The 26839-nt window shown below is 36.2% G+C and overlaps 1 protein-coding gene across 3 annotated transcripts in view; it reads right to left on the bottom strand.

Annotated features, from left to right (window-relative positions):
• The window catches only part of MINDY2 (MINDY lysine 48 deubiquitinase 2), an 85592-nt gene that overhangs the window by 30405 nt on the left and 28348 nt on the right, over nt 1-26839 (bottom strand). For all 3 annotated transcript variants that reach the window (XR_014015243.1, XM_081226786.1, XM_081226787.1), the window contains exons 4-6: nt 19783-19941; nt 11261-11363; nt 4772-4914 (exon numbers count right to left, since the gene is read on the bottom strand). Coding sequence is in view for 2 of the 3 variants with exons in the window: in XM_081226786.1 (XP_081082912.1) it covers nt 4772-4914; nt 11261-11363; nt 19783-19941 (405 nt within the window). In the remaining variant the exon portion in view is untranslated. The remainder of the gene's footprint in view (nt 1-4771; nt 4915-11260; nt 11364-19782; nt 19942-26839) is intronic.

Below are 26839 nucleotides of genomic sequence, written 5' to 3'. Positions count from 1 at the left end.
TTGCGCCAATACCATGCTGTTTTGATTACTGTAGCTTTGCAGTATTGTCTGAAGTCTGGGAAGATTATGCCTACAGCTTTGTTCTTTTTCCTCAGGATTGCGTTGGCAATTCGGAGTCTCTTGTGGTTCCTTATAAATTTTAGGATTATTCTAATTCTGTGTAAAATGTCACAGGTAATTTGAAAGGGACTGAATTAAATCTGTAGATTGCTTTGGGTAGTATGGCCATTTTAACAATATTAATTCTTCCAATCCAAGACCACAGGATATCTTTCCATTTCTTTGAATCTTCTTCAGTTTCCTTTATCAATGTTTTATAGTTCTCAGTGTATAGGTCTATCACCTTCTTGGTTAGGTTTATTTCTAGGATTTTTTTTTTTTGGATGCAATTTTAAAGACTTTTTTTTTTTTTAACTTTCCTTTTCTGATATTTGTTAGTATAAAGAAATGCAACAGATTTTGGTATACTAATCCTGCTATCTTACTGAATTCATTTATTAGTTCTAACAGTTTTTGTGCGGAGGCTTTAGGGTTTTCTGTATAGAGTCTTGCATAGAAAGACAATTTTACCTCTTCCCTTCCAATCTGGACACATTTTATTTATTTTTCTTGTCTGATTGCTGTGGCTAGAACTTTCAATACTATGTTGAATAGACGTGGTGAGAGTGGGCATCCTTGTCTTGTTGCTGAATTTAGCAAGAAGGCTTTCAGCTTTTCACCATTGAGTATTATATTGGCTATGGGTTTGTCATAAATGGCTTTTATTATTTTTAAAATTTATTTATTTATTTATTTGGCTGTGTTGGGTCTTGGTTGTGGCATGTGGGATCTTCGTTGTGGCATGCGGGATCTTTCATTGCAGTGCATGGGCTTCTCTCTAGTTGTGGCATGCGGGCTCTAGAGCACAGGGGCTCAGTAGTTGTGGTGCGCAGGCTTAGTTGCCCTGCAGCATGTGGGATCTTAGTTCCCCGATCAGGGATTGAACCCTGGTTCATCCCCTGCATTGGAAGGCAGATTCTTAACCACTGGACCACCAGGGAAGTCCCATAAATGGCTTTTATTGTTGAGATGTGTTCCCTCTGTACCCATTTTGGTGAGAGTTTTTACCATGAATCGATGTTGAATTTTATCAAATGCTTTTTCTGAATCTATTGAGAAGAGCATTTGGTTTTTGTCTTTTCTTTTGTTGATTTGGTGCATCACATTAATTGAGTTGCATGTGTTTGAAACATCCTTGAAACCCTGAAATGAATACAACTTGATCATGGTGTATGATCCTTTTTATGTATTGTTGGATTCAGTTTGCTAATACTTCGTTGAGCATTTTTGCAACTATATTCATCAAAGATATAGGCCTGTAATTCTTGTGGTGTCTTTGTGTGATTTTTGGTATCAGGGTGATGGTGGCTTCATAGAATGACTTCGGTAGTGTTCCCTCCTCTTCAATCTTTTGGAATAGTTGGAGAAGGATAAGTTCTTTGTATGTTTGGTAGAATTCCCCAGTAAAGCCATCTGGTTCTGGACTTTTGTTTGCAGGGGGTTTTTTGGGTTTTGTTTCTTCAGGGTTTTTTTTGTTTGTTTTTTGTTTTTTACAGATTCTGTTTCACTTCTAGTGATCAGTCTGTTCAAATTATCTTTTTTTAAAAATTAATTTATTTTTGGCTGCCTTGGGTCTTCATTGCTATAGGCAGGCCTTCTTTAGTTGCGTCAAGCAGGGGCTACTCTTTGTTGTGGTGCATGGGCCTCTCATTGCGGTGGCTTCTCTTGTTGTGGAGCATGGGCTCTAGGCGCACGGGCTTCAGTAGTTGTGGCACACAGGCTATAGAGTGCAGGCTCCTCAGTTGTGGCACACAGGCTTAGTTGCTCTGCGGCATGTAGGATCTTCCCAGACCAGGGCTCGAACCTGTGTCCCCTATATTGGCAGGCAGATTCTTAACCACTGCACCACCAGGGAAGCCCCAAATTATTTTGACTCAGCTTTGGCAAGCTGTATGTTTATACAAACTTGTCCATTTTTTTCTAGATTGTCCCAGTTTGTTGGCATATAACTATTCATAGTATTTCTTATGATTTTTTTTGTATTTCTGCAGTATTGGCTATTAATTCTCCTCTTTCATTTCTTATTTTGTTTACTTGGGTCTTCTCTCTTTTCTTCTTGGAGAGCCTGGCTAAAGTTTGTCGATTTTGTTTATCCTTTCAAAAAACTTGCTTTTGGGGCTTGCCCTGAAGTCCAAAGCACCTTAATGTTATACGAGGGGCAGGGAGACACACACCACTAGTGATACACTGTTTAGCTATAGAATAAGGTTTACTGAGAAAAACTTAGAAGTGAGAAATAGCAGAATGCACACATTCTCTCGGCTATCATCATCTCATGGAAATGCATACTCAGTCCAGAAACAGACCCAATGCAGAAAGTGCTCCAGGAGAGGCGCACCCTTCCCAACCACACAGGAAGATTGCGAATACCTAGGTGACTAGTAAAGGACTTCCAGGTCAGGGATATGGCCTTGTTAAAAAAAAAAAAAAAAAGGGAACGTCTAAAGCTCAATTTTGGGAAGTTGTAGAACAACCACTCGTGACAGCCAGAGATGTTGTTTTCTCAATTGAACTATCTTACCCCTATGGAGAAAAAAAAAAAGAGAGAGAGAGAGAGAGAACAAAAAGAACGACTAGGCCATCAGGAGACCAAAGTCTACTTCTCTCATTCATTCATTTATTTAATTTTTGGCCACACAGCATGGCTTGTGGGATCTTAGTTCCCTGACCAGGGACTGAACCCGGGCCCTGGCAGTGAAAGTGCCAAGTCCTAACCACTGGACTGCCAGAGAATTCCCTATTTCTCCTTTTAACTTAGGACTCTACAAGATCTGATATCTATCTCTTGAGCCTTACATCATGCCCTTGAGCCTTACGTCATGCCTCTTATTTTCTATGCTTCAGTCACATAGCCCTTCTTCGAATTCCTTAAAAAGTTAGGTTATTTCCCTCCTCAGGGCTTTTGCACACATGTTCCATCTGCTTAGTTAACCGCACCACCCCCCTTTTTTTCCTGACATCTTCAAATAGGTTATAAGTCCTAATAAAAGTACTCACAGCATGTTTTATGTACCCTTCACAGAGTGTATCTCAATAGAAATGATACCTACTTGTGTAGTTATTTAACATCTGTACCTTGTCAAACTAGGAGGTCCTTAAATGGCAGGAACTATAGCTGCCTTGCTCAGGCTGCAGTCCTAATACTTAGCTAAGTACCCAGTCATAATCATGCTCAATAAATATTTGTTGAATGAATGAATAAAGTGTGGACTTGAAGAGATCAGGTAAAGCGAGATGACTTAGCAGTATTTATTATGTAGCAATAATTCTGATTTTGTGGTTCTTTGGTCTTAGATTTTTGAGGAGTATGGATAAGTCTGGGCCCATACCTAGCACACATCTAGCTTAAATATGGGAACAATACAAACAAACCCTTGCTATAACTAACAGGGGAGCAGGAGAGCTAGGGCTATAGAGTATTCTTAAATAAGCAAACAAATCATTATTTTACACTACTTTGTGCAATTCACTGATTAAAGTGTTGAAGGAAATACAAAGTCAGATTCCTGATTTCAATAAGCTTACTTTCATTTAGAAAAATGAGACACATTTACATGGAAAGAAAACTGTTAACTAGGTACTCATCAATAAGGGCAAAGTAAGGACAATGTGGCCCATAACAAGTAAAGGAGGAAGGGTAGAGTAGTGATCCAGAGCCTTAGCTGCATATTTAAATCACCTGGAAAACATTTTAAAAATACTGTTGCTCAGGTCCCACCTCTACAGATTCTGATTTAATTGAGTTGCTGTTGGGTTCTGCACATTGGTATTTTTTAAATAGCTCCGTAGGCAGCTCTAGCGTACAATCTGGGTTGAGAACCACTGATTTAAGGAGAGAAGAAGTAGCTTTACTGAAGAGTTAGTATTGAAAATGTTTCTTAAAAGATAGGTGAAATTTGGATAGGCAAAAAGGAGTGAGAATGTTCACATAGGGATTAGGAGTAAGAAACAAAATGGGAAAGCATAAAGTGTATATGGGGATGGAGGACTATTAATGAGTAGACAGATCATTATGGCTGAAGCAAAGTGTTGACACAAGGGGATAGCAGAAAATACCTTGCATTTTTATCCTCTAGGCACTGGGTGCTACTAACATTTTTGCAATATTATTGACCTGATCAGAGCAGTATTCTGCCACAGAAATCTAGAGATAAACTGATAAACTCCTGTATTAGGTGGCAGCTGTAAAAATGGAAGCACTGAAGAGATAACAAGAGGGATGAATCAGTAAGATTTTTTTGGCAAAGCCATAAATGACATGATAAAAAGAATTTAAAGTCACACTGATAACTTAATAATAGAAACACTATCATAAAGACAAATCTTGATTCTTTCTCTAAACTCCTTTAGCCCTCAAATGTAAACATCCATCATTAGCAGTCATCCTAGTTCTAACTCTAGGGTTTATCTTCTTTTTTCTTAGAAAGAAAATAATAAATACATTTTAATGCAGTAACCTGTGAAAATGGAGTTGAGACCTAAATAAAAACAAAAAACTGATTTTAAGTAACAAATTGCTAATCCATTCCACCCTAAAGAATTAATTATTACCTTTATAATTTGATGGTTAAAGAATATTATGCTAAAATTTTTTATTTGGAAGCAGATCATAAGACATCTCTAAATCAAGCTCCTTTAGTTTAGAATAACAGTAGCTATTTCTATATCATACCTTGTATTTGGTCATGGTGCTAAAATGATTATTCCGAAAGAACACACAAAGTTCTCCTTCCTGAACCGTTGAAGTTAGTTCACATAATCCATGGTATGTCAGTTGAGTGGCTGTGTTATTTAGAAACTGCTCAGCTACAAAGCCTAGGAACCAATGCATAATATTAGATGGAAGAATAATTTCAAAATTTAAAAGTTTTCCTATTTACATTGTGTTCCAAGTATGAACAAAAGCCAATCAAAATAAGACTCTTCCTACTATAACATGATGGCCCTAAATTGGAGATTTTTTTTCTAATTCTGCGATGGAAGATGTGTCTATAGACATTTCCAGGCTAAAGAAACAGTTACCTGAAATTCTTTTTATCAATAAATGTATTTACTTATACCACACCTACTTCCGCAAAGGATTTCATGCTCCTTGCAATAAAAGAAACACACACAATAAAACTAAAACCCAATAAAACAATAAGAAGGTAAGGGTTAGCAATTTAAAAAGTGGATAGGAGCAAAAGTTAACAACTACTTCCCCAATGGATAGGTGTTTAGAAATTAAAAGTAGCCTCAAGAAATTGAGTTACTTAAGATTTTGACAAAGATCCCAGATAATTTTCAATTCACAAACTGCTCAATTCTTGCCTTAAAACTAAAAGCAGGCATAAGACTGAACAGAAAACAGTGGGGTAACTGATGATATTTTTATCCTAATCTCCTCCAACATATGCTACTCATTATGTAGATATATCAAGTTCAGAAATAGAAATCATCTCTTCTGTTTTCAAACATAATGAAATATAAAGAAACCTTCTGGGGTTTAATTTAAAAGCCATATATACAGTTGATCCTCATTATTCACACGGGTTCGTATATGCTAATTTGCCTACTATCTAAAATTTATAACTCTAAAAATCAATACTTGTTGCACGTTCAGGGTCATTCTTGAATATGCGCAAAGCAGCAAAAAAAGTGAGTCACCCAACACACACATTCCCCACTGAAGTCAAAATAGGCAACAGTGTGTCACCTTCTTGTTTCAGCTCTCATACTGTGAACAAATGTCATTTTCACATTCTATTTAATGCCACATTTATCACATTTTGTGAAATGTTTGTGCTTCTTTGGAGTGATTTTTACTGTGTAAAATGGCCCCCAAGCATAATACTGAAGCTAGTGTTCCTAAGCACACAAAGGTTGTGATGTGCCTTATAGAGACAATGCATATTTTTGCAGCTTCAGCCGGGCATGAGTTACAGAGCTGTTAGATAGGAGTTTAATGTTATTGAATCAATATATATTAAACAAGGTGTCTCTAAGTGGCATGGACTTATATATACTACCAAATGTAAAACAGATAGCTAGTGGGAAGCAGCCGCATAGCACAGGGAGATCAACTCCATGCTTTGTGACCACCTAGAGGGGTGGGACAGGGAGGGTAGGAGGAGATATGTGGATATATGTATATGTATAGCTGACTCATTTTGTTATAAAGCAGAAACTAACACACCATTGTAAAGCAATTATACTCCAATAAAGATGTTAAAAAAAAATAAGGTGTCTCTCAACAGAAACACACAAAAAACAAAGTTATGTATTGATAAGTTGATGAAAATCTTGTGACCAGAGGCTCACAGGAACCTAATGTTGTGTTTCCCCTATGAGCAGTGGTTTGGTATTCACTAATTCAGTGTTCACAGCAACTTTATGGAACATAACTATCAGTAATAATGAGAATCAGTTGTATAAATATTTTTAAAGCCTATATCTCTCTCTTTCCTTCTTTTTCTTCCTTTACTCTTTTTGCTCCCTTTCTTTAAAAAGGAATAGGGGGAAGGAGAATGCTCTAAAAAGTTTTGTAAGTGAGCAGGGAGGTGCAGATATAGGGAGTAAAGATGAAACTGTGTTAAGAAACTGATGACTCAACGAAAAATTGAAAATAAACTTGGTAGAAACTTGGTTGGGCCAGAGGCAGCTACATAGTATAGATTTATTCCACTTCCTCACTTTTAGTGTCAAGCCATAGCACTTCAAGCTGCAAAGTGGTTGTAAACAGTTACCAATATATCACACTATTCCAAGGAATTGGTAATGTAGGACGGGAAGTACAAAAAGTTATACAGGGGCTTCCCTGGTAGCGCAGTGGTTGAGAGTCCGCCTGCCAATGCAAGAAACACGGGTTCGTGCCCCGGTCCGGGAAGATCCCACATGCCGCAGAGCGGCTGGGCCCATGAGCCATGGCTGCTGAGCCTGCGAGTCTGGAGCCTGTGCTCCGCAACGGGAGAGCCACAATAGTGTGACGCCCACGTACCACAAAAAAAAAAAAAAAAAAAAAAAGTTATACAGAAGGCCACAGCCAAAGGAAATGTATAGCTCATTTGCAACTTCCTGGTTTTATACATTTAGAAATAAGACCCCTCCTCAATTATTATCATTACTTTGCTAAATGCTAAATTATTGAGTAGAATGTATTAGTTATATATTAAAGCGTTTTCTATTATATAGCATTTAAAAAGTAAGCATTATGCCTGTGCTGAGAAGTACCACTGCTGTCTATAATATCCATGTAACTAAACACTTCCTTCAGAAAGATGTTTCTAAATGTCCCTCCCACACCTCATTCATACAACATACTCTCTACAAAACCCTTTCAAAAAGATACAAAAATTCAGTGGAGATATAGCACAATGTTACTTTCATGTATGAAATTCAAAAATGTAACACTAGAAAAGTCTTTCTCAGCTGCTTGTTTCTACAGAACATGACATGTATTCAGAGAGAATAAGTGACTTGCTCAAGGACAAAAAACTAGTATGGCAAAGTGAAGACTGGAACTTAACTGGTATTAATTTATAAAATGTAGTGCTGATTATTATAAATGCAAACTGAACTTTATTTCTCCCCAAACCATAGAGTGTAGACTAATTTAGACTTGGAGAGAAAAATGTTTCCTAATTCTTCTACTAACTTGTAAACAGTGACACCTGTGTGATTTTAGTGGAATATTCAAAAGCCTAATGTAGTTTCAACTTTTCATAACTAAACAAATTATGGAGTTTCAAAACATAATATCAGAGATTACTTATTAATTACAAATGGCAAAGGGCATCTTTCCAACAACAAAACATCTGGTAAATATCACCTTAATCCTATTTGAACATCACCAACAATGGGATAATCAGACATCGTGTGCCACCTGATTTGATGCACTAGAAAAGACATAGTGTCGCCTAGGTAGTATTCCCACGGAAAATATATAACCCAAATCTACTAATGAGGAAACAGTCAGATGAATCCAGATTGAGGACTATTCTATAAAACAACTAGCCTGGACTATAAAGAAAAGTAAATACCACAAAAGACCAAAAAGAAAAAAAAAGAAAAGAAAAAAGGTTAGGGATCTTCTGTTCTAGATTACAGGAGACTAAATTGATATGATAATTAAATGATACTTGATTGAAACTTACACTGAAAAAACTTAAAAGCTATAAGGGGCATTACTGGGACAACTGGGGAATTCTGAATATAAACAGTATATTAGATAATAGTATTGTATCAATGTTAAATTTCCTGAGATAACTGCATTGTGATTACATAGGAAAATTCTTTGTTCTTAGGAGACAAATATTGGAGAGTTAATGGATAAAGTGCTATAATATTTGCAATTAATTGTTACATGATTTAGGAAAAAAATTGTGTGTGTGTGAATACAGAAAGTAAAAATTCAATATGCTAATAATTGGTGAATTTAGATGAAACATATATATGTACAAATGTGTATATAGGTACATATATTCATTGTGCTATTCCAATTTTATGGGTTTGAGTTTTTCCAAAATAAAGAGAAAAAGGAACTCAATATTATTTAATCAAAAATAATATGAACTCAAACTATAATCTTCAGTGTTTATGGCACATAATAAAAGCTCAATAAGTGAGCTCGAATAAGTGAATATGCTGGAATAATTTCCTTAAGCATATATTTTTTTTTTTACCTAGAAACAATTGTTAAAGAGAAATTATTCCTGAGAGATCTTCTGGAATTAAATGACCAGTTATCGTGAAGTCTGGAAACTGGTACTGTGCTATTTTTTTCCTTGTTGATTTTTGCTGCCATGCCACAACCCATCATTATAACTTGATTCAAAAAAGTATTAATATCCAAAAGAGGTAGCAAGTAATAAATATTCTATGTACATATAAAAGTTCTGTACTTTTATTTACAAGGTATTGCCACCAGAAAAAAAAAATGTTCTCTGAAAGAAGTTGAAAGAATATCTAATTCTATTTGACTATTAACTAAATAATATTTCTTTTTCATCAAAAAAGAATGATAGTAAACATATTTCTTGTATTCTGCACCTTATGGAGATGAGATATTTGAATTTTTAAAAAATCATCTAAGACCAAAGTTTAATAATTTTTAATAAAGAAGGATTAGAAATAAACCACTTTGGGATATTTTATGATTCAGAAGGAAAGTTACAGTTGTAGGCTAAACAGAAAAAGAAAGCAGACTACTTTGGTTGAACAATATACCCAAGAAAATATGATGAAGAAAATGGGAAAAAAGCTAATTGCTATATTATATAAGAAAAAATGTCCATTGTGGCCTTTCATTTCCTTGATGATTTCATAGTGCCTTATACAAGTAGCCACTGGGATTGAATACTTATTTCAAACAGACTACATATTTGTAATTTCTTATAAACAAAAAACTAGTTTAGCTTTTTAATTGTACTGAATTTCATATATAATTTTTCCTTGACTATGTATGGAAATATGTAAGCAGAATTTCACCATTATGAAATTTACATATCAAGGAATTAATCAGCTCTGATATATATTACCTGAAAGTTCTATACCACTAAAGAGGAAGATTCCTACTTGCTTTTACCAAGACGTTCTTCTCAAGTTATCAATTCTATACAAATTAGCTACAGTTTTTTATTATCCCAGGGATTCAATACCAGAGAAATAATAATAATAGTTGTAAAACCACGTTGAGAAAAAGGAGAAGTGATGAAGGGACTGTTTTTTGGTTGTTGTTCATTCTGCTAGTGTAATAAGTCCTACCCCTGTAATATTGCAGCCTAGCTTGGTGAAAATGCTGTTAACATTAGTGTTTCCCATAGCTTCCTACCTTATAAATATATTCATCCAAATATCACTTATTGGCTATTATTCTATCTGTTAACACTTTCTGGACCCTACTGTTCTCTCAATTACTATTGAATAGCATACTGAAAGTTACTGAGAAAGCAGGAATCCACAGATGGATACTTTCTTTATAGCCTACTTTCTAAGAATATTTACAGTAATGAGAGCTTGGATAAAGAATGGAAAGTTCTAGTGAGTGGAATTTTGTTAACTGAGGGAAAATATTTTTTGTAACAAGTTTTGTTGCTCCTCTCTCCCCTAAAATTTAAACTTTGCTGCCTTAGGTTGCAGTGAAAGAGGCGTCACACAAATCAATGATCAATATTGCTGAATATCTGTGTGTTTATTGCAAGCAAAAGACTAGATGAGCCTCAACTAACACACTGTGTATTTTCCTGCTACTGGCCTCTTGCATAAACATGTTAAACTTCTGGATAATTGAGTAGTGTAATTAGTTGGGTTCTTATTAATCAATATAGTATGAGATTCATGTACACATCTTCTTTTATACGTTCTTAGGTACTCTTGTAGTCATTTGGTTTTAATTTTTTAAAATGTAGTGATGATGATAAATTTTTATTATACCTCATGTGAAAGAACTGTGTGTCTGCTTCTCACGATTTCTCTTTCTTTTGTTAACCCTCCAAACTGAGGAGAATAGCAGTCTTAGTATTTGTGTATATTTATGAAAAAGTGAAGTGGGTGACGGTGAAGTTATACCCAAATGCTATGGTTCCTGACAGCACTCTGGTTTCAAATCTCCTCTTCCCTTCACTGACTGGAACACAGCTTAAAAAACAAACAAACACACAAAAAATACTTCTATGCTGATGAATTTAGCAATTTTTAATTTTAGCTAAGGATTAGGGAAACTGATGATCAAAGGTGTACTCTGATCCAGCATAGAGCTTTAATATACTATTGTACTGAAATATAAGGTAGAGCTCTACTAAAATGAACACTTGAGTACCATAATATACATCTTAGTCAACAGAAGTGTTCAGGATGAATTATAAAGTTCCCTCAGTACTCCCAAATAGTAACTCTTTTTTAAAAGAGTAATTATCAGTAACCCCTGAGTAACTGATTATATCAAAGGTAGCAAGTGATTCCAAAGACTTTTATTAGAATCCAGGAGTGATTTTACAAAACAAGTAAAAAGGTTTCTAGGAAAAACCTTTCACTGGTACCTTTATGAATAATTACTTCTTTTAATTCTCATAGGTAGAGTCACTTTTATTTTTTAGAAGTTGTATTTAAGACATTTAAAAGACATTAAATTTTAAGACAAGTTACTTTGCCAAAAATAAGTCAGATAATAGCAACACTCACCCACCTTCACTAACCAGCTCACTGTTGTCTGACTGCTTACAAGAGATGATCTTCTCCACTAGCTGGTTGTAGCTGCAGTTACCAACAGCTTTTACAATGTCATCAATCTACAAAACAAACAACTGTCTCACTAATCATGATAAAATTAAAAACAATAACAAAGAAACCCATATAACTCTTGAGGGTTTTATTCTAATATAATACTAAATATAAAAGTATTACTTATGAAAAAAGAAAATCAGCACTAAAATCAACACCCAACAGTTTCCAGTTTTGTTTATGGCTCACAATAACGTATTATGAACAATATTGCTTAGCCATATTTCAATTATGCAAAAACTAATAAAATGGAATTATTATATGCAACTTTATTTCTTAAGATTGTAAAGCAAGGTGGGCTTCCCTGGTGGCACAGTGGTTAAGAATCCACCTGCCAATGCAGGGAACATGGGTTCGAGCCCTGGTTCAGGAAGATCCCACATGCGGTGGAGCAACTAAGCCCATGCGCCACAACTACTGAGCCTGTGCTCTAGAGCCCTCGAGCCACAACTACTGAGCCCGCTGGCCTAGAGCCCATGCTCTGCAACAAGAGAAGCCACCGCAACAAAGAGTAGCCCCCGCTCACCCCAACTAGAGAAAGCCCAACACAGCCATAAATACATTAATTAATTAATTAATTAAATTTTTAAAAAATTTAAAAAAAAGATTGTAAAGGAAGGCAAATCTAAAAGATGTTAATTTATGGGATAAACAGGGTTTCCCATTTTATTTGTTACTTAGTTCCTAGCATAGTGGAGATATGAGCAGACATAACTAATGTCATTTCCCTAAAGAAAAGTTAATATATATTAATTAGGGAAAATATTTGCCTCATGATTCTTATTTGATCTTTGTTTGTGAAGGTACAGTAGAAAAATAAATTCAAAGTTTTAAGGTATAGGAAAATAAAATTGGGCATCTCTACTCTCCTTCCATATACTTTGCTTTTACTATTGAAGCAAAATAGATATCTGCTGTCTAAACTTACTTTGATTGCCCTCCCATCCCTAAAATATATTTATTTGTAAATTATTTACATGTACTTTATTAATTAATATATTAATTAACACAAATTAATACAATGAAATAAAAAATAAGAGAGGCCATGTTTTATTTCCACATCCAAATGATCTTCATGAATACCTATTCTTTGAACACCACAAGAATTGACAGATCTGCACAATAGTAAGGACAGTGGTTTTCAAACTGGGAGCTTTTAAAAAAGCTAAAAGAATTCAAAACTCAAGTTGTTTCTCAAGTGCCTAAGTTTTCATTCCCCTGTCGCCTAGCAAAGTTTGAGAACAACTTCTCTAGATTATAATTTTTCTTTGTTCCTGCAAAATTCAAGGATGGTAAAAGCCTCTTAACCATCCAAGTGGGACTGACAGTTGGCTGAAGGTCAGTTAATTGAATAAATTAAAGCAGGAAACTGTGGAAAATGTTACATACATATCTTAAACAGTTCATGTTAGCTTAAAACACACAAACGTATTCACTCGTCAACCTTCTGATACAGAGCCAAATAAGGCCGTTTCTTTGAAAGTGGATCTTTTGGCTATGATTCTAGGTAAATGACACAAAAGAATATGCCTTTCAGTTTTCATTTATTTAAAATGAAAACTCAGACCCTTAAGAAGCAGTTTGAGAGCACAATCCCTTTAAATTTTCATTATTTTTTGTAACACCTTTACTGATTACAGCAATTTTCTTTAGTGACTCAACTTCACTGTCTTTCCAAAGAACTGAATTTTCAATCCTAAGGAATCCACAAAAATATACCTAGAATAATAAATACATGATCAATATATAAAAATCAGTTGTACTACTATAGACTAGCAATGAAAAATACAAAGATTTCAAATTTCATAAGCAGGATCTCTACATTAATATTTCATTCAATTAATTCATTTGGATGCCTTTTATGCACTACTATGCACCAGGTGCTGTTAGAGAAACTGAAGACTCAGCAGTGAATAAAATAGATGGTCTATGCTTTCATAAAGTTTATATTCTAGAGAAAGGACAAACAATAAACCAAATAAGCAAAAATATAACATACTAGGTAGTTGTATGCAGTGGTATGCAGCTGTTCTTTGCTTCCATTGTACTATAGCATTCCATAGTATGAATATACTATAATACATTTATTCATTCATCTTTTGATGGCTATTCAAGTTGTTTTCAGTTTGGGGCGATGACAAATAATACTGCTATGAACATTCCTGTACATTTATCCTGTTTCACAAATCTAGTTTCTCTAGGGAATTTGCCTTGTCAAATTCTTGAGTCTTCCTCAACTTTACTAGATAACTCCAAACTGCTTTCCAAAGGAGGTAGTCAATTTACATTATCATTAGCATGGAATGAAAATTCTCTATACTGCATATCTTCTCCAATATTTAGTATTGTCAGATTTCTAAATGTCAGCCATTCTGATGGGTGTGTAGTCATACCTCATTTAGGCTTTAATTTGCATTTCCCTGATGACTAGTTCAAACATTCACTGGTCATTTGGGTATCCATTTTTGTGAAGTGTCTCTTCAAGTCCTTTTTGAAGAATTTTAGCTTTGTTAATCTTCTTTATTATATATTTATTTTCTATTTTAATACTTTTGCTCTTAAGATAGATATAAAGCTCATTAATTTTCAGTCTCATTATTCCTTAATATTCGATTTTAGGGCTTTAAAAACCCCTTTAAAAACTGTTTTAGCTAAAAAAAACTGTTTCAGCTAAATCTCACAAGTTTTGATAGAGATTTAGTTGTTGTGTAGTTTAAAATATACTTTAAGTTTCATTATGATTTTTTGATCCAGACAGTCTCTACTGTTTTTTCTGCTGATTTCTAGTTTACTTGCATTGTGGTCAGAGACTATTCTGTACTTCATATATTTTAAATCCTTAAAAATTTGTTGAAACTTGCTTTATGGTCCAGCATTAGGTCAATTTTTGTAAATTTCATGAGTGGATGAAAAGAATATATAGTCAGGTTCATAAAAAACAAGGGAAGACTGAGAAAATGGCAGAGACAAGGGGAGACTAGGAAGATACCGTGATTAAAATGCAATGTGATACTCTGGATTGGATTCTGGAACAACAACAACAAAATTAGTGAAATACAAAGACTAATATAGTAACAGTAATGTACCAATAGTAAATTTGTAAGTTTTGACACATGTACTATGGTCATGTAAGATTAGGGGAAACTGAGAAGCATGTATGGGAATTCTGAATAATATCTTAGCAACTTTCTGTAAATCTGGAATTATTCAAAAACAAAAAGTTCATTAACTTTTTTTAAAGAATGTATGTTCATTAGGTTCTCTTTTCTGCTTCTATCAATTACAGTGAAAGGTATATTAAAATCTCCCAGTATGACAATTTCTTTCTTCTTATAATTCTGTTAAATTTTGCTTTATGTACTTTGAGGTTATGTTATTAGATGCATACAAATTTTGTTTCCCATTGTTAAAAACTGACCTTTATTCTTTGTGGCAATTCCCATGGGTCCAAGGAATAAACAGTCAATCAGGGTATTTACTTTCCAGGTGTCTCCAGGCACATACAAATTTAAAATGATTATATCTTCTTGGCAAATTAAACACTCTATTATTAGTAATGTTTTTTGAGGTAAAAGTCTATTCTTTCTGGTATTACTATAGATACACCAGCTTTCTTTTGATTAGCAACAGTATGGCATCTCTTTTTTCTCTTTTCATTTGCAATCTTTCTGTTTAACTTCAGACTGTTTTATATATGTCTCTTGTAACAGCAACTATATATATTTTAATCTGGCCTCAGAATCATTGTCTTTTAACTAGAGCATTTAGTCCTATTGACACTTACTATAATTATTCATATATTTGAATTTATTAAATCTACCATTCCTTTACCTCCCTTTCTTCCTTCTTTTAGGATTAATTTTCCCCATTCTACTAATCTAGAAGTTATCCACTATGTTTTCTATTCTTTTCAGTTACTCCAAAAGACCATTATCCAATAGAGTACACTGTAATAATGGAAATATTCCAAATCTTTGTTGCCCAGTAAAGCATCCACTAGCCACATGTGGCTACTGAGCAATTGAAATGTGTCTAGTGAGACTTAAGAAGTAAATATTTAATTAAGTTTAAATAGCAACAGTTGGCTACCATGTTGGACAGAGAAGCTATAGGAACTATCACATCTACCCCTATCATATCAAATTCAGAAGTTAATTCTCTCTTCTTGAACAATTAATTCTAGGCCCTTAGAATGCTTTACCCTTCTCCCAACTTATGTTATTATTTTTGCATATGCTAATGCTTTTTAAACCCCAAAAGATAATGTTATTATTTAATACAGTCAACAATCGTTTATATTTATCATGTTATTTTCTCTCTATTCACTCTTCCATCTGGGATCACTTTCCTTCTTTTCAAAATACTTGCGTAGACTTTCCATTAATGATAGTCTGCTGGCAAGAAACTATCTTAATTAATCTAAAAGTGACTTTATTTCTCTCCATTTTTGAAAGATAATTTTTCTGGGAATAGGAAATAGGTTAGCATTTGTCTTCTTTCAGCACATTGAATGTATGATTTCCACTGTCATCTGACTTCCAATGCTGCTCTGTTTAAAAAAATTAATTAGTTAATTAATTAATTAATTTTAACTGAGTTGGGTCTTTGTTGCTGCACGTGGGCTTTCTTTAGTTGTGGCGAGTGGGGGTTACTCTTTGTTGTGGTACCCGGGCTTCTCATTTTGGTGGCTTCTCTTGTTGCAGAGCACAGGCTCTAGGCATGCGGGCTTCAGTAGTTGTGGCTTGTGAGCTTAGTTGCTCCGCTGCATGTGGGATCTTCCTGGACCGGGGCTTGAACCCATGTCCCATGCACTGGCAGGCGGATTCTTAACCACTGTGCCACCAGGGAAGGCCCCAATGCTGCTCTCAAAGAGTTAATTATCAATTAATAATGGAGAAACACCTTCCCGTGGCTGAACTATGGTGCCCGCCCACCATCCAGAGAATGACTTGCAAGATAATTATTTGCAGTACACATAATCATAATACAAAGAACTAGCCAGTTTTGAGAGATATTTCATAGAGACCTATGGATTTCAATATTTGCCTTGTTCTTTTTTCTTTCTCAGCATCAGAATCCTTCTGTCACAAAACAAGTAAATAGATAAAAAGCACAGCTCTCAGGCCCAAGAGTTTGAAAACCACTGTGTAGACCAGAAAAATCTGATGAAAATTTTCTGTCCTATATTGGAGTACCTATTTTTCTTTAAGCATATGAATTCAACTGTTTGCCAGGCAATATGTAGCTACATATACAGTCAGAGGGATGATCTGAGTCCAGTTTTTAAGAACTCAGGCTTAAGTTCCTTAGGTCAAAAGTTCATCCTCCTCAAGAATCTAGGCTACCTGGCATTGCCATCTGCCAGGATCCAACATGACTCACCTTGGAGGTTTCAGATGCTGGACATGTTTAGACTTTTCAGTGATGTTCTCAGAGACAGAGTGCCAAAAAAAAAAAATACAGATGCCCTGCTTATAGTAAGCCACCCTTTCACTGCCCAGAATACCAGTTACCTTTACCAAATGACAGGGATGAAGAAACACTACCAAATCCTTGCTATTATGATCTCTCCTCCCCTATAGGTAATGCATGCATGTTTCATTCCATCAGTTAATATCTATTGAGAACCTACTATGTTCCAGGCACTGTTCTTAACAATGAGAAATAAGAGCCCATCTCTTATAAAACATACACTCAGACTTCCCTGGTGGCGCAGTGGTTAAGAATCCGCCTGCCAGTGCAGGGGACATGGGTTCGATCCCTGGTCCAGGAAGATCCCACATGCTGCAGAGCAACTAAGCCCGTGCACCACAACTACTAAGCCTGTGCTCTAGAGCCCGTGAGCCACAACTACTGAGCCTGCATGCCACAACTACTGAAGCCCGCATGCCTAGAGCCCATGCTCCACAACAAGAGAAGCCACCACAATGAGAAGTCTGCGCACCGCAACAAAGAGTAGCCCCTGCTTGCCGCAACTAGAGAAAGCCCATGCACAGCAACGAAGACCCAACGCAGCCAAAAAAAAAATAATAATAAATGAAATAAATAAATTAATCAATTAAAAAAAACCCAAAAACATACACTCTACTGGGAGATGAGAGTCAATCAAGTAAATAAATAAATAATAATTCTAGATAATGACTGGGGGAAAGAGGGTGACTAATTTCAACAAGGGAAGGCCTCTCTAACAAGGTGATATCTGACCTAAGACCTGAATAATGAGGAAGTAGAAATGGGGAGATCTGGGAGAACAATGTGTTAGGGTAGTAAAACAGTGCTCCACAGTGGCCAATCAGCTAGTACAAAAACCCGAGCTAGAAACGAGCTTGATATGTCTGAAAGACAGAAATGCAGCTGGTGTTGTTGGAGGGTAGTAAAAAGGTGGGAGAATTATATGAGGTGAAGTTTGACAGGAGGCAGAGTCTAGATCACGCAGTATATCATAAAAACTCCAATACAGGGGCTTCCCTGGTGGCGCAGTGGTTGAGAATCTGCCTGCTAATGCAGGGGACACGGGTTCGAGCCCTGGTCTGGGAGGATCCCACATGCTGTGGAGCAACTAGGCCCGTGAGCCACAACTACTGAGCCTGCACATCTGGAGCCTGTGCTCCGCAACAAGAGAGGCCGCAATAGTGAAAGGCCCGCACACCGCGATGAAGAGTGGCCCCTGCTTGCCACAACTAGAGAAAGCCCTCGCACAGAAACGAAGACCCAACGCAGCAAAAATTAATTAATTAATTAATAAACTCCTACCCCCAACATCTTCTTTAAAAAAAAAACAAAAAAAAAACTCTAATAAAGATTTTGTATCTTATTTTAAAGAACGAAATAATGCCATTTGCAGCAACATGGATGGACCCAGAGATTGTCATACTGACTGAAGTAAGTCAGATAAAGACATATATCATATGATGTCGCTTATATGTGGTATCTAAAAAAATGGTACAAATGCACTTATTTACAAAATAGAAATAAAGGACTTCCCTGGTAGTGCAGTGGTTAAGAATTCGCCTGCCAATGCAGGGGACACGGGTTCAAGCCCTGGTCTGGGAAGACCCCACATGCCATGGAGCAACTAAGCCCGTGCACCATAACTACTGAGCCTGTGTTCTGGAGCCTGCAAGCCACAACTACTGAGCCCGTGCGCCGCAACTACTGAAGCCTGCGTGCTTTAGGGCCTGCGTGCTACTGAAGCCTGCATGCCTACAGCCCGTGCTCCACAACAAGAGAAGCCACTGCAATGAGAAGCCTGTGCATCGGAACAGAGAGTAGCCCCGACTTGCCACAACTAGAGAAAGCCCACACACAGCAATGAAGACTCAACACAGCCAAAAATAAATAAATAATAAAATTAAAAATAAACAGAAATAGAGTCACAGATGTAGAAAACAGACTTATGGTTACCAGGGGGCAAAGTGGGGGGAGGGTTAAATTGGGAGATTGGGATTGACATATACACACTACTATATATAAAATAGATAACTAATAAGGACCTACTGTATAGCACAGGGAACTCTACTCAGTACTCTCTAACGGCCTATATGGGAAAAGAATCTAAAAAAGAGTGGATATATGTACATGTATAACTGATTCACTTTGCTTTACACCTGAAACCAACACAACATTGTAACTCAACTATACGCCAATAAAAAGTAAAAAAAAAAAAAAAAGATTGTGTATCTTATTTTAGTTACACTGGAGGCTTTTAAGGAAAAGAGTAGGGCACAGAGATAAAGGGGAGGGTTAATTTCACAAAGATCACTCTGACTGCCAAGGCAATTCACTGGGGGGGAGAATAACCTTTTCAACAAATGGGGCTGGTACAACTGATTACCCACATGCAGAAGAATAACGTTGGATCCCTTCCCCAAACCATATACACAAATCAACTCAAAATGGATCATACTCCTAAATTAAGCACTAAAACTATATACTCTATACTTACATACTTTATATATTATAAATATACAAAGAACTCTTAGAACCCAGTAACAAAAAGACAAATAGCCCAATTAAAAATGGGCAAGAGATATGCAGATATTTCTCTAAAGAATATATACAAATGGCTCATAAGCACATGAAAAGATGATCAACATCATTAGTCATTAGAGAAATGCAAACAAATCCACAATGAGATACAACTTTACACCTACTAGGATGGCTGTAATCAAAAAGATAGACAATAACAAGTGTTGGTGAGGATGTGGACTCAGCTTTGTAGTTGGCCTCTAACTCCAAGAAATTATAGTCAGAAGTCTTGGGCAGATTTAGCAGTCTGGAGGACTGTGCTCCTAACCTCACAATGTGGCTAATTTCATGTAAAAGCACAAAAACATAAGTATCAGAAAATATAAATCTAGATTAATTTGCCAAATTAATGGATTTTTACTATATTTGTGTTCATATAATTTAAGATCTTCTACTTACCTGAGGGTCCACTAGCCATCCATGGTACAGAGGAATATCAAGAAGATCAAATACTATGCATTCTGGTGTATATTCAAACACTCGAACACCAGTGAATTTTACATTTACATCCAAGCCTGTCTGTAGTTTGTGCAGTACTGCCATAGCATCACTCATATTCTGAAAATAGAAAGGGGAAGAGAAAAAATGAGGAAAATCAAACAACAACAAAAAAGATATTTAAATGCAGGCACATTTACTACAAATTTTCCATTTTATCCAATTTATTCATCCCTTCCATTTTTATTATTAAGTACCTACTATGTGCCAGGCACTAGTATGAGTTCTAATGATAAAATAGTGGATAAAACAAAGTTCCTAATGTCATGGAACTAATATTCTACTATGAGAGACAAATACATAAATTAAAAAGTCAAGCATTAGTAAGAAAAATTGAACAGGATAAGTATGTACAGAATGAGGGGGGTGAGGGACCTGTTTTTAGACCAGGAAGTCCAAAGACAAAATTTCTAGTCAAAGAGGAAGGCCTCTCCCACTTCTAGGTATATTCTTAAAAGAATTTAAAGAATTTAAAGCATCGTCTTGAAGAGATATGTGTACACCCATATTCACTGCAGCATTATTCACAACAGCCAAGAGGTGGAAGCAGCTCAAATGTCCATTAACAGATAAATGCATAAAGGGAACATAGTGTACATATACAATGGAATATTATTCAGCCTTAAAAAAAAGGAAATACTATTACATGCTACAACATGGATGAAACTTGAGGACATTATGCTGAGTGAAATAAGCTGCTGCAAAAGAACAAATACTGTATGACTCCACTTATGTAAGATACCTAGAGTAGTCAAAATCATGGAAATAGAAAGTAGAATGGTAGTTGTCAGGAGCTGGAGGGAGGGAGATCTGGACAGTTGTTCAACGAGTATAGAATTTTAGTTTTACAAGATGAAAATGTCCTAGAGATGTTACACAAGAATATAAATACAGTTAACACGACAAAACTATACACTTAAAAATGGTTAAGAGAGTAAATTTTATATTATGTTTTTTAACCACAATTTTAAAAAAAGAAAGAAAGAAAAAGAAATGAGCTATCAAGCCATGAACAGACATGGAGAAACTTTACATGTACATTACTAAGTGAAAGAAGCCAATCTGAAATATATTGTATGATTCCAAATGACACAGTGGGAAAAGGCAAAACGATGGAGACAGTAAAAAGATCAGTGGTTGCCAGGGGTTAGGAGGAGGGAGGGATGTACTGGCAGAGCACTGAGGATTTTTACGGCAGTGAAAACTATTCTGTAGGATACTATAATGGTGGATACCTGTCATTATACATTTCTCAAAACCCAAAGAATGTATAAACACCAAGAGTGAACCCTAATGTAAACTATGGACTTTGGGTAATAATTATGTATCAATGTAAATGGTGGGAGATGAAGTCTGAGAGAAAGAGGCTGGATCACAAAGACTTGTTGGTCAAATTAAAGAGTTGTTCTGTCCACATCAGTTTTCTCAATAAACATGGTCATGTAAGTGTGTAATGAAGACTATTTTAAAACATGTTTTTCTAAACGTTTTAATATATTAAATATGGACATAATTTAGAGGAACAAATAAAAACCAATATATAAAATTTGATAAAATTTTATTGAATTCCCACTGTTAATCAGACACTGTGCTACATACTAAAGATATAAAACAGGAGTAGACTATACCCTACTTATAGGCTATAGTAGAAAGGGTGAACTATACTCTACTATAACTCTATACTCTACTATAACTCTAACTCTAACTCTACTATAGCTTATAGTAGAAAGGGTGAACATGAAATAAATCCTGTTATATTAAAATTAGGGACTCTCACTGAAATCTGAGAAGGACAAATTTAGGTCATAATAACAAAGTTCTGTTTTACCAAATAACTTATAAAATTCCATGCTAAGAGACTATACAGACTGAAAACAAATTATTCAAATGTTTTAAATTTATGAATGAAGAATTTATAACAGGATAACACTGTTATATACTCTTTGGATTTTGTCAGTTTCACCTCTAATAACTATATTCCCCTAAAACAATATATTTTCTCAGTCTTCCTAAAAGTTGAACCCTTGAAAACAATCAGCTCGGGCTTCCCTGGTGGCGCAGTGGTTGAGAGTCCGCCTGCCGATGCAGGGGACACGGGTTCGTGCCCCGGTCCGGGAAGATCCCACATGCCGTGGAGCGGCTGGGCCCATGAGCCATGGCCGCTGAGCCTGCTCGTCCAGAGCCTATGCTCCACAACGGGAGAGGCCACAACAGTGAGAGGCCCGCATACCACAAAAAAAAAAAAAAAAAGAAAAAAAAACCAATCAGCTCACATTTTTTTCCTTTCAGTGTTTTAAAACTTTTCCTAAAGCCATAACAATGATGAATGTGAGAAAATAGTAACAATAATGAGCCACTGTAGGATTATAGTTCTACTATGGATACTACTGATTTTTTTCTGCTATCTGTTAAATTCTTAGTTGCCAGTCATCCAGTTTCCTTCAGGGGGAAGTATCATTTCTAACAGCTCCTGGACTCAAGCTTATACCTTTATGTATCTTCTACATTTTTAATAGATTATATAATGTTAAAATAACTAAGTTAATACAATTAATAATCTCCATAAATAAAATTGATAAAAATAAACAAATTTATAAACAAAGAGTTAAAGAGTATTTTGCCATCTTGTTCCTGAATCCAAATGGGTGCTTACAAGAAAGGATTACTACTCCTTTAAGCTGGTAGTTCAACTGTTTCTTAAAATTTTTCTTAAAGGTACCGTTAACGTGGTGAAATTTTAAATTTAAATATAAGATATATTTTAAAAATATATTTGCAGTCATATAAAAACCTGTCTCACACACACACACACACACACACACACACACAGTATTTTCTTGTGTTGTCATCATTAAGCAAAACGGAAAAAAATACACTCTTTGTTCATATTATGCTTTCTGGTAAAAGGGTTTTTAATTAGGAAGACTGCAGCTCTGCATTGGTCTTTCTAAAATTTAGGCTTAAACATTTCTGCTCACACAAAACTATATAAAAAGAACCTTGTTACATCACACCTGTGGAACATTAAACACCAGCTTAGACTCAGTCTTATCAGCTTGGTACATACTATTCTCAAAACTAGTGGTAGGGGCTTCCCTGGTGGCGCAGTGGTTGAGAATCTGCCTGCCAATGCAGGGGACACGGGTTTGAGCCCTGGTCTGGGAAGATCCCACATGCCGCGGAGCAACTAGGCCCGTGAGCCACAACTACTGAGCCTGCGCGTCTAGAGCCTGTGCTCCACAACAAGAGAGGCTGCGATAGTGAGAGGCCTGCGCACCACGATGAAGAGTGGCCCCCACTTGCTACAACTAGAGAAAGCCCTCACACAGAAACGAAGACCCAACGCAGCCATAAATAAATAAAAATTAAAAAAAAACACTAATGGTAATGCAATCACAATACCTTATAAATAGTTTTAGAGCTTATTTTAAATGCAGGGTACTTTCTGTCTGACATGTTTATAAGAAATGCAAGTGGTTGTTAGTGTCTGTTTCAACTTTGAAGCAAAACTTTACTTCCAATCATTTTCCAAGAGTCTAGATCACCTTAATGGAAACATATCCTGAGACTGCAAGACAGACTTGAAACAAAGTGTTGATATCATTTGCAAATACTCATCACTCAAGATTTTCTCAAAAATCAACTACCATATGGTAACACATATATATGGAATAAAATAATATGGTTCTGATGAACCTAGGGGCAGGACAGGAATAAAGAGGCAGACGTAGAGAATGGACTTGAGGACATGGGGAGGGGGAAGAGTAACCTGGGACGAAGTGAGAGAGCAGCACTGACATATATACAATACCAAATGTGAAATAGATAGCTGGTGGGAAGCAGCTGCATAGCACAGGGAGATCAACTTGGTGCTTTGTGACCACCTAGAAGGGTGGGATAGGGAGGGCGGGAGGGAGACGCAAGAGGGAGGGGATATGGGGATATATGTATACATATAGCTGATTCACTTCGTCATACAGCAGAAACTAAGACAACATTGTAAAGCAATTATACGTCAAATAAAGATGTTAATAAATAAATAAATAAATAAAAGATTTTCTCAAGACTGTGCAACAGAAGTAAAATGAATTTTGAGGTTAATGTGAAACTGCAACTATGATCCATAATTTCTAATTTCAAGTTTTTGTATTAATCATAATAGCCTTGCTGATTTCAATAAGAAATGATACAAATTTGATAAATAAATGATATAAATTTAACCATAACACTTTATACTTATAAAATATTTACTGGTTTTATATATTGAAGGTTAGCCTAAGATTTCATTTGAAAAGAAGTTTCCATTGTGAAAAATGGAAATCCTTGCTTTAAGCTACAAATTCCAATAGAATTTAAATGATTTAGCATATCTATTTGGCTTTAGCTATGGATATCCTACCTTACACAGTGATGCAATGCAACATACTGGCTTTTCCATTTTATTAGGACTAGATTATTTGAACATTCAAATTCAAGAAATTTTGCAATACCAAAATGAATTTTGTTTTCTTTTTGCCATTTGGATACTGTTGGAAGTATGTAGTAAGGGTTACTTTGAAAGTAAACATAAAAGTTCCAATGATGTCTGTTTCTTCCCTGCCTGATACTTCTCCCACTGTAAGAACCTAGTTTCTTCTTGCCTTCCATTGTCAAACAAAGGAAGAATACTGAAGAAAATGAAGCTCTGCTTGCTTTCTTAAGCTCCAATAATTTTGAGCCCAGTGGTCACCTCCTATATTACAGAATAGTATCTCTAAAGAACATGCCAAGCAATGTAGACACACTGAAACTATGAAACAGCAGATTTAGTCCTAATGACATACCCCAGACATCATTTGCTGAATTGTTTCCTACATATAATTTAATTATAAAATATATACAAATGAGGAAAGATAAATCAATAACAAATTCACTTGAAAGTCAATTTTTTCAAGGAAAATACCAAGTTATCATTCTACATAGGTGTGTAGAACGATATCTATGTTTCATTCTACATCGCATATAGATTCACATAAAAGAGAGATCAGCAAAATATGGCCTGTGGGTCAAATAAGGCTGTGAGCTAAGAATGGTTTTTACATTTTTAAAAGGGTGTAAAAAGAGAAAACAAAGAATATGCCCAAAAAGCCACTGAGACTCCCTCTTGCAAGAGCACTGGAACCACAACCAACTGCTGGACAATCATGGACAGGAAGACACTGGAACTCACCAAAAAAGATACCCCATCTCCAAAGACAAAGGAGAAGCCACAATGAGATGGTAGGAGGGGTACAATCACAATAAAATCAAATCCTATAACTGCTGGGTGGGTGACTCACAAACTGGAGAACACTTATATCACAGAAGTCCACCCAGTGCAGTGAAGGTTCTGAGCCCCACATCAGGCTTCCCAACCTGGGGGTCCAGAAACAGTAGGAGGAATTCCTAGAGAATCAGGCTTTGAAGGCTAGCAGGATTTGATTGCAGGACTTTGACAGGACAGGGGAAACAGAGACTCCACTCTTGGAGGGCACACACAAAGTAGTGTGCACATCGGGACCCAGGGGAAGGAGCAGTGACCCCACAGGAGACTGAACCAGACCTACCTGCTAGGGTTGGAGGGTCTCCTGCAGAGGCGGGGGGTGGCTGTGGCTTACTGTGGGGACAGGGACACTGGCAGCATAAATTCTGGGAAGTACTCCTTGGCGTGAGCCCTCCCAGAGTCTGCCATTAGCCTCACCAAAGAGCCAGGTAGGCTCCAGTGCTGGGTCGCATCAGGCCAAACAACCAACATGGAGGGAACCCAGCCTCACCCACCAGCAGACAAGCAGATTAAAGTTTTACTGAGCTCTGCCTACTAGTGCAACAGCCAGCTCTACCCACCACCAGTCCCTCCCATCAGAAAACTTGCACAAGCCTCTTAGATAGCCTCATCCACTAGAGGGCAGACAGCAGAGCAAGAAGAACTACAATTCTGCAGCCTGTGGAAGGAAAACCACATTCACAGAAAGACAGATAAAATGAAAAGGCAGAGGACTTTGTACCAGATGAAGGAACAAGATAAAACCACAGAAAAACAACTAAATGAAGTGGAGATAGGCAACCTTCCAGAAAAAGAATTCAGAATAATGATAGTGAAGATGATCCAGGACCTCGGGAAAAGAATGGAGGCAAAAATCGAGAAGATGCAAGAAATGTTTAACAAAGGCCTAGAAGAATTAAAGAACAAACACCTAGAAAAGTTAAAGAACAAACAAACAGATGAAGAATACAATAACTGAAACGAAAAATACACTAGAAGGAATCAATAGCAGAATAACTGAGGCAGAAGAATGGATAAGTGGGCTGGAAGACAGAATGGTGGAATTCACTGCCGTGGAACAGAATAAAGAAAAAAGAATGAAAAGAAATGAAGACAGCCTAAGGGACCTCTGGGACAACACTGAATGCAACAACATTTGCATTATAGGGGTCCCAGTAGGAGAAGAGAGAGAGAAAGGACGCAAAAAAATATGTGAAGAGATTATAGTCAAAAACTTCCCTAACATGTGAAAGGAAATAGCCACCCAAGTACAGGAAGTGCATTAAGTCCCAGGCAGGATAAACCCAAGGAGAAACACGCTGACACACATAGTAATCAAATTGACAAAAATTAAAGACAAAGAAAAATTATTGAAAGCAACAAGGGAAAAAGGACAAATAACACACAAGGGAACTCCCATAAGGTTAACAGCTGATTTCTCAGCAGAAACTCCACAAGCCAGAAGGGAGTGAAACGATATATTTAAAGTGATGAAAGGGAAGAACATACAACCAACATTACTCTACCTGGCAAGGATCACATCCAGATTCAATGGAGAAATCAAAAGCTTTACAGACAAGCAAAAGCTAGAATTCAGCACCACCAAACCAGCTCTACAACAAATGCTAAAGGAACTTCTCTAAGTGGGAAACACAAGAGAAGAAAAGGACCTACAAA

This window comes from Mesoplodon bidens (assembly GCF_964165515.1).
Source record: "Mesoplodon bidens genome assembly, chromosome: 3".
NCBI classification, from domain to species: domain Eukaryota; kingdom Metazoa; phylum Chordata; class Mammalia; order Artiodactyla; family Ziphiidae; genus Mesoplodon; species Mesoplodon bidens.
The sequence above is the reverse complement of the archived record's forward strand: the minus strand, read 5'-3'. Positions and strand labels throughout refer to the sequence as shown.